At 40.7% G+C, this 9054-nt stretch overlaps 2 protein-coding genes and 1 long non-coding RNA gene across 4 annotated transcripts in view; 1 reads left to right on the top strand and 2 right to left on the bottom strand.

Annotated features, from left to right (window-relative positions):
- The window catches only part of LOC106959347 (uncharacterized), a 14584-nt gene extending 11955 nt beyond the window's left edge, over nt 1-2629 (top strand). Inside the window, exons 7-8 of the mRNA XM_015051868.1 lie at nt 938-1267; nt 2337-2629. Of these exons, the coding sequence (XP_014907354.1) occupies nt 938-1267; nt 2337-2446 (440 nt within the window). The 3' untranslated portion in view covers nt 2447-2629. The remainder of the gene's footprint in view (nt 1-937; nt 1268-2336) is intronic.
- Nucleotides 2630-4228: 1599 nt separating this feature from the next.
- LOC106959342 (Fc receptor-like protein 5) lies at nt 4229-6069 on the bottom strand. Its single transcript, XM_015051860.1, has 5 exons — nt 6024-6069; nt 5648-5914; nt 4654-4899; nt 4452-4586; nt 4229-4379 (listed from the first exon to the last, which is right to left on the bottom strand). The coding sequence occupies exons 1-5, from the start codon at nt 6067-6069 to the stop codon at nt 4315-4317; spliced, it is 759 nt and encodes a 252-aa protein (XP_014907346.1). The 3' UTR covers nt 4229-4314.
- A 1601-nt stretch (nt 6070-7670) lies between these two features.
- The window catches only part of LOC106959355 (uncharacterized), a 17120-nt gene continuing 15736 nt past the window's right edge, over nt 7671-9054 (bottom strand). The window contains exons 1-2 of one of the 2 annotated variants that reach the window (XR_001427329.1): nt 7800-7835; nt 7672-7763 (exon numbers count right to left, since the gene is read on the bottom strand). This is a non-coding gene — a long non-coding RNA (uncharacterized LOC106959355). Of the gene's footprint in view, nt 7764-7799; nt 7836-9054 lie in introns of those variants that run through there. The other variant, XR_001427330.1, reaches the window with a different exon arrangement.

Genomic DNA, 9054 nt, shown 5'->3' on the forward strand with positions numbered 1-9054 from the left:
CTCCTCTCGTCCTCCTGTCTTCCTCCTCTCGTCCTCCTGTCTTCCTCCTCTCGTCCTCCTCTCAGGTCCTCCTGGTAAATGCTTCTCAGGTCTGTAGCCCTGTTAGCTCCAAGATGTCTGATTATTGTCATGTCCTGCTGCTCTCTGTCTGCTGCTAAAGAATGACCTGTGCAGAAAGCCTGCAGCTACAGTGAAGCAGGTGGAGATCCCTCCATCCTCTCTGGTGGCGTTTACAGTCAGTCACAGATTTTCGCTGGTATCGTCTGATGTGCTGAGTTGTATCTCTGCTGCCAGTGGGTCCAGCCTTCGAGAAGAAACCATAGAGAAAAATGATGAAAACCAGGGTTCAGAATGAGGCGTCAGCTTGGTCCACATGGGCAGCTTCTGATATGGGCGGCATGGGCAGCTACCCAGGGCAGCATCTTGTGGGGGCAGCATGAGTGGCTAGACGGTGAAGGGTTTTTCACATTTACACAGGTCTCTCTTTTAAATAAGACAATGAGTTTCCATAAATTTCCCTGTATAAATACAGGGGTAACAACATTTCTGCCACAGTTAAAGGACCTTTGGTCAAACAAAGTTCAGGTCTTCAGTTTTCTAGCTAATCCTGGATGGTTGTCGAAAGTCTTCCTCCCATCCTGCAGGTTAGGATGTGAGTCTCTGGGTGGGGGCCCCAAATGTTGCTGAACTACATTGTATGTAACTTTTGTGATGTCACCAAAGATGACGTCTCACACTATGAATGCTGGGAGATGTGGTCCAGTCAGTGTGTTTGGGTAAATGGAGGTTCGACACAAGAGTAAAGAAGAGTTTAGTAAAATGGTTACTCAAGATCATAACTTCAATGTAACATTTAAAAATATCATCAAACAGAAAAAAGTATAGTTATGTGGAAATATAGAGCAACAATCTTATTTCTTTGTGTTTCTTCTCGCAGTCTGTCAGGTGGAGGTGGAGGAGGGGGAGGAGTCTGTCCTGCTGCCGTTCAGAACAACACCTGACCTGCCTGGAGACGCTACAGTGGTGTGGGGACGTTTTGATCCAGAGCCAAAGATGATCGTTCACATGTACTACAGCAGGTCTGACCAGCCTGATGACCAGGATGAGTATTTTAGTACCAGAACCAAGATGGCTGACGACCTGCTGACGTCTAGAGACCTGAGTCTGACTCTGAGGCGTCCCACAGTGAGAGACAGTGGACGGTATGAATCCTGTGTAGAGAGTGGGCAGATCTGGAGAAAGAAAACCGTTCTGCTCAAAGTCAAAGGTCAATTTGTCTTGTTTTGATTGTCTTTTTGAACCATGGTTACCTCAGTGGCTAACCCAACCAACCAACCAACCAACCAACCAACCAACCAACCAACCAACCAACCAACCAACCAACCAAACCAAACCAACCAACCCAACCCCATTACATTAGGTAACAATACTACATGTTAAGATAAAGTATTAACCTAAATATTAGACAGTTTTCACCGTCTCCCATAAAACACTCTTCAATATACATAAAAAGATGCTAATTAGACATTAAGATATTAAATATTTGGCATAGTTTAATTTAATGGCTAATGAAAAGCATTTATCTATTAATCATTAAAACTAAGTATATAGAATTTAGCTAGTAGGTTAGCTAGCATTAAGTTTTAAGTCTATAAATGTCAACTATTATACTCTATCTGTAAAAGTATATACTACAGATAGCTGGCTAGGTAGCTATCTGTCAAAGTATTGTCCAATAAAAAGTAATAGTTGTAAAGTAATGATAATAACAGAATATTAAGGGTTAGTAAATAATTAAGGGATGCTAATTTAAAACAATTAGACAAGATATCCAGTACTGAAGGCAAACTGTCATTTTTGACAAGCAGCAAATTGAATCAAAATAATTGGTAGTTTTTGTGAAAGTAACCTGCTCACCTGTAAGGTTCCAGGAAGCAATGTGTCATTTCTGATTATTTTTACCTTTTATGAAAGTCACCTGTAGGACTTGGAAAGGGCCTGGAATGACCTTGAAACAACATTTAGATCTGGTGAAATAAACCTGGAACTCTGTGATAATAACCTTAATATAAAGTAAAACATAATTTATGTTGAGATTACACACTTTTTATTATTTCTTTCTCAGTAATTTTTGAAGGATTAAATGGAAATCAATGGAAAGTAACCAGTAAGTACTGGGAGAGGCCTCTGATGATAAAACAGCAGTTTTTCTTTTCATGCTAATCTGTATTATTGATTTCTGTTCTGCTCCCTCTGTGTTCGCTCAGCAGACTGTCTGCAGCTGATTGGTTGTTTCTGGGCTCTTGTCTCTAACTTGTCCTCTGTCTCCTCTGCAGGGACAGTCCTGGTCCAGGACCAACTGGAGGACATCAGGACCAGAAGTGGTTCTGTTGATCCGACTCCTCTCATGGCTGAAGAAGCTGATCGACATATTGATCCATATTGATCATTGACTGTAAATCCATCTGACTTTGGATCAGAGTGAAATCTCAGGATCTGCCGGGATGAAAACTATTTTTATCTGCTCAGTCTTGGTGTGCATCCACACTAGGTTGGTGAGGTGTGAACGCTAACTGACCTCTGACCTCTGGTCCTCCAGACCTCGTCTGGGTTCAGTTTGAATGTGAACGCCAAGCAGACCTGAGGCCGCTCCAAAAGCAGGAAGTGGACTACAGCACAGGGCATTCTGGGTAAATCCAACCAAAGCTAACATGCTAGCCTAGCGCTAGCAGCAGAAATGACTCCTGGTCTTTAGCCTAAAGAGAAATCCTCCAATCGCTAAAATCTGACGCCTCCATCTTGTTTCCATCTGGTGAAGAAGGAAGTTGCTCTCAACGTCTTCAGAGGTTTTTGTGTCGTTTCCTTCAGTGGTTCTTGGTGCAGCGCCCCCACAGGCCAGGAGGGGAACAGGTTGGTTTGACTCAGAACCAGGTGGAGCAGATGGAGTTCCAGTAGAACCGGGTCAACCGGACCATCAGGAAGGATAAAACCTTAGATTTGGAAACCAGCAGTATTTTGTGGTGGATCTGTGTCAGGTCCATGTCACAGATTGATCCTCTGAAAGAACTGATTCAGATTTTTGAAGTGAAGTCACATCTTCAGAGTGGAGGACACTACAAACTGAGTGACCACAGATCCACTGGGCCTAAACAGCTTTGAGCCCTAAAAAACACAGAAATGACTCCAGAAGTTTATTTTGTTTGGGCCGAGCTCCAGCAGACAGCCGGGTCCGCTGATGTGCTGGGAAGATACGGCAGATGTTCTGAAGATACTTTTTCCAAAAAGTTACTCAAGTTAGATGTAACTAATTACTTCCCAATGACAAGTCCTTCTCAAAAAATTAGCATATTGTGATAAAGTTCATTATTTTCCATAATGTAATGATAAAAATTAAACTGTCATATTTTAGATTCATTGCACACTAACTGAAATATTTCAGGTCTTTTATCGTTTTATTTTACTGGAAGTTTGAAGACTCAAACTGACCCATACAGAGGAGAGACAACATGAATGTGAAATATGTGGGAAAACATTTCAAAGTTTTTGTAGCCTCAAAAAGCATAAACAGACACATACTGGAGACAAACCACACAGCTGAGCAGTGTGGGAAAGATTTGATTAGAAAAACTACGGTGGATGTTCAGACGATCACAGTGGAGAGCAGCCGTAGCTGTGAGCTGTGTGAGAAACTCTTCACTCTGAAGTCAAACTTAAAGGCACATCAAAAAAAATCACCACAGCTGATGAAGATTTCTGTAAGATGAAGCTGATCTTTAACTAGAACGGTGGTTAAAATGCTATATTTGGTTTTATTTATACTCATTTACTTTGTGAAAATAAGAAGTGGCTTTTCCACATAAGGTTACATCTGTGTCAATTAGCCATGGCTAAAAGTGTTAATTTGTTTAACATGGAAATGTTTTAAGTTTTCCTTATCAAATAAAATAATTTGTCTTGCATTAATTTCTTGTTTCAGTATTGACCAATACAGTGACATTAGATGGTTTAGTAAAGAAAACTAACCTGGTAAGATGATCTGATCAGGCTGAGTGTGTTTATCAGAGTCGTGTTCAGTGAATCTCTAACAGATTGAAATGTTCCTGGAAAAACCTGGGAAATGAAGTTTCAGCAAAAATAAAGGAGGTTTTTTATGCTTTATTTTCCTGCTTTTATGAAATAAAATAAAATTGACAAGGAGCTTATAGCAAACATGCAGTAGGGGGCGATATAGGCATCAGGTGTGGCCTTTATTAAGCAGAAGAAGGAGAAACCAGGGAAGACTCATGTTGATCCAACAGATCCACCCAGCTGGAATCAGAAGTGATGTTCTGTGGCGACAGGTGTGGCGACATCATCGTATTCATCATCCAATCCTGGCTCTGCTGAGGTCAGAAATGCAGGTGAGGTTGATGATGGGAGCTGAGATCAGATCATGGTTACCTGATGGTTACCTGTGGTTCTGCTTCGACACACAGAGACCAGGAGGGCAGTGCAGATGAAGTATGGACAGAACACCAACAGGTGGAGCAGAACGTGGAACACAAAGTGCAGACCTTCTTCTACAGGAGGCGGAGCTGAAGCTGAGACTGAGGAGGATGAAGGTGAGTTAATATGCTGATGAAGCAGAGCTGAAGATTCAGAGAAGCTGCTGACCTTCCACAGAGATCCTGCTGGATGGAGACTCTCCCTGACCGCTGATGCTGCACTTATAGAGGCCTTCATCAGAGCTGGAGACATGGAGGAGGGTCATGTGACCTGATGGTCCATCACCAATGAAGGAGCCATCTTTATAGAAAGCAGCTGGGAGGTTGTGGGCTGGACTCTTTGCTCTGCAGCTCAGAGTGACGTCATCTCCCTCCATCACAGGGAGGACAGGACTCTGCAGGATCACTGATCCACCTCAACACAAACATCCACCAGAGGGAGACACTCATCATCAGGTAGTTGAAGTACTGAATACACCACTGATGAAATCAGACTGTTTCTCCTACGGCTCGGCCTCAACGCTCCCCCACCACCCAGGTGTCCTTCACATCCCCTTTCCTCCTGAAGCATTTGGAGGGTTCTCCCCAGTGGTCTTTAGCTCCGCCCCTTTTGTCCCCTTGATCCACGCTGCAGCTAATCCCACAGCAAAGTGTATTACCCACAATTCCTCCACAATGCCAGTGACGTTTTTAATTCAGATGTGGCGACGTTCACAGAGTGAGCTGTATGTCATGAAAAAAATCAGTTTTCAAAAGTATTGAAATCATTTTTGTTTCACTAAACGTGTAATTATATTAAATTTTCTGTATCCAACAAGTCATAACAAAACAGCCAAATATCTCCAGCACTAACTTAAGAAAGCAAAAATACCTTTACTGTACATTTAAAATAATTTGTTGTACTTTTAGCAGCACAAATACCTAAACAGTCACCAGTCAACCTGCTATGTTGGATGTGAAGTTACCACACAGGGCCGTTCTGTCCCAATCCTCAAAGTTTTGCTGCTTGTAACCTGAACACTTAAACCCTGATGTGACTTTGACTGAACCTACACTTCATAGAGGGGCGTAAGGTCCAGCCTCAGGATTGGACTGGGTCTACATAGATGCCTCACTATGTGCTACACTCTGCAGCCTGCTGGGGGCGCTAAAGCTGGTCTTACCAGTGACAGTTAGGTTGACCATGCTGCTGATGACTCCCTCTGTGGACTGGCACCAGTAGAGGCCGCTGTCCCATGAGACGGTCAGACTGATCCTGCAGGTGGCGCCCGTCCTTCTTCCCCATTTCACTCCACACTCAGTCATGTGCTGGTTGCTGGTGTTTCTCCTCAGGATCCATCCAGCAGAGCTGCTGATGTCGTCGTCACAGCTCAGACGCAGCGGCTCACCTTCAAATATCTGGGAGCTGCTGGGATCCACAGTCAGAGAGGCTGGAAAGGAAGCAGAGACACTTCAGATAAGAACAACCCATGGTTCTGGATTGCTTAGTGTGTATCTGGTTGGAGAACACTGTTCCAAAACAAACAGATGAGCAGCCACCTCTCAAGACTTCTTTCATGTCTCCCATCCCTTCCACACTAACCATGACAGCTTACCAGAAACAACATTATCTGCACTGTGTCTTGATTCATGTTCTGCCCTGTCCATGTTGCATTTAAGCTCTCATTCAGTTCACCTGCCACGCCTGATTCCTTACCTGTTCCACCTGGGCCTTGCCCTACTTAAACACCCCTCAGCCTCTGCTTCCTTGCCAGTTTATCGACATCAGCGAGCCAGTAGAGATCCAGTGTTTCTACAACCCCTGCCAAGCCCCTCACGGATCCCTTCTATTCTGGATTTCTGGACCCTGACCCAAGCTCTGCTTCACGACCACCGATTCCCGCCGGCCCCTAGTGACGGGCAGATGAGGCCTCACTGGGTGTGTGGTACATTTCCCAAACCGTGTTGACACTGCTGAAACTGTGTTGCTTTGTCACTCAGTGACATCTGCTGAATTTAGAAAGTCATTGCAGTTCTATGGCAAGCCGTTTTAAGATAAATTTGGGTTCGTCTGACTATCCCTAATTACATTCCAGATATCTAAAAATGCATTTTGACTATCCTGAATGGTAATTTAATATATCTGTATTTATATTCTGACTAGTAAGAATAATAATTCAAGATATCTCAAATGATGTCACTGGATCTGTCATTTGACGGGACACATATCCGTAATTACCATTTAAGATATCTTCAACACAAAGAACTTCCTGTTTATTCATTTCCGACGAACCGAATGTACTTAAAAACAGCTTTGAAAAGCTGAAATTGCTATTGTTAAACCATTTTTTATGTGAAGGTGGCACATTTTCAAACATTGTTTTTTCTATTTCTCATTGTTTTATTAAACTTTGAATTTACTACGTAAGTTTAAGACGTTTTGTCTAGACAGAATAAATAATTCAAGATATCAGTAATGTCGTTCTGACTAGTCGAAATGTCAGTTTAAGATATCTTAAAGAGAAAAGCTGTGTAATTCAAGATATCTCCAACTCATTTAGAGATATCTTAAAGTATGGAAGCCCATTTCCGACACTGTTACAAAATTATCTCAAAATTATGAGATACTATTGTCTCATAGTATCATTATGAGATAATTATTTAGAAAATAATTCTCTCATTGGAATGAGAGAATTATTTTCTAAATAACGACACTTTAATGTAAAGTTGTCACTTTTAATGGACTTTTAGAGCAACTCTGCATTAAAAGTGTCATTATTTACCGAATGACACTTCATGACAACATTCATAAAGACTTCTTCATGTTCATCTTATGTTTATGACAGTGTCATGTCAGTCTTATGCACACCCTGTCAAAGTGTTACCAATGAAATTAATAATCTTTATGTAAGACTCCATCAGAAGACCAGTGATGGGCTGGGGGAATAGTTTCTGTAAATCATTCAGGTCCACAAATCTTCTAACAAGTCAGATATTATTTCAGTATGTCCTGGATAAACACTTTGTGAATGTAAAACTAAATTGCATGAGTTAGTTAAAATTTGTTTCTATGGTATACTTAAAAACACTAATATATTTTAGTTTCCTCCAATTTATCCATTTATATGGTCAATTTATTAATTTCTATGTATTTAAAACTGTTATTTATTTTTGCAAAATAGTCATCCATCCATCCATCCATCCATCCATCCATCCATTTTCTTTACACCTTTGTCCCTTTGTGGGTCAGGAGCTGCTGGTGTCTCTCCAGCTAACATTCCAGGCGAGAGGCGGGGTCACCTGGACAGGTCAGGTCACCTGGACAGGTCAGGTCACCTGGACAGGTCGCCAGTCTGTTGCAGAGCAACACAGTAGTGTCTAGTTCAAACATCACTATACAGTGTAAACATGTTCAGGTTCTCCGTTTTCTTAGACTTCCTTGTTCAGAGAAACTGTTGATACATGAACAAGCAAAGTTTTAATCATGTTATTACTAACAGATAACCATTTGTGAGTTTTCCTAAAAGTATACGATTGTTTGCAGTTATTAATTTGATAAGAATTAAAATGCTGTCATTACTCTTGACATATGTATTTCAGTGTTTTTCATTATTATTGGCAATCAGTTTATTGACAGTGCAACAGCAAATTATAAACAGACTCTACACTTTATTCAGAATGTATTTATTTTCTATTCTGCCAACAAAGAACAATCCATTATTTTGACATTCCCACAAATAAATCACAAGTCCTTCAAAAACTCTCCTTGTTGCATAGTCCACTTCAGATAAAGGAATATACCAGGATGTACCCAGTAAAACAAAAATACCCTTTTTATAACCTTCCACAAAATAAATCCAATGTGTAAAAAAGGAAAAATAAATCAGAAAATGATTTGATGGATATGAATGCAATGCAACAAATACAACAGTCAACACAGTTCTGTCTCATAAAAAGTTACAATAACAATAAACAGTTCCTATTTTTGTTCGTTCTGCCTGTGAACTTCTAAACATTTCCTACAGTCATTTTCACTTTACCTCTTCTGATTTATTGTGTCAGCTAACAATTAATTATGGCAAAACAAAAGTCAGCTACATTTTATTGTTTGGCATCATGGCTTTTTTTTGACTGCTCCCCTGAAAGTTAACAGATCTGAAAATGCAGAACTTGTGCATGTCTGGTAGAATATCTCTACTTCTTACAATAAGACGTTTCTTTGGCAACAATAATAAAGTAATTGACATTAAATGCTGCAAATTTCATAAAAAAATTACCAGGAAAAGATCAAAATGTTTGTCTCTTTGACTTCAGAGCGTTCTTCTTTACAGTTGTTTCAGATTACTCTTTCTTCATGAGCAGTTCTTCTTTCACCCAGCTTTGATTTCAGGCGCTCAAACAGTTTTGATTTGCGACTGTTTGGGGGCCATTTTCCTTTTTTACAGTATCCTAACAGGGCTATGCGGTCTCCATATGATGGCAAATAATTCTTTAACTCTTCATCTGTCATGAGCTGGATGACGTTGGTATCAATCTAAATAAGGACAATAAAAAATATTTCTTTAAAACTATAAAAATGGAACTAGAATTG

This window comes from Poecilia latipinna, unplaced genomic scaffold (assembly GCF_001443285.1).
Source record: "Poecilia latipinna isolate Pla-1442-1.1 unplaced genomic scaffold, P_latipinna-1.0 Scaffold1071, whole genome shotgun sequence".
Lineage (NCBI taxonomy): Eukaryota > Metazoa > Chordata > Actinopteri > Cyprinodontiformes > Poeciliidae > Poecilia > Poecilia latipinna.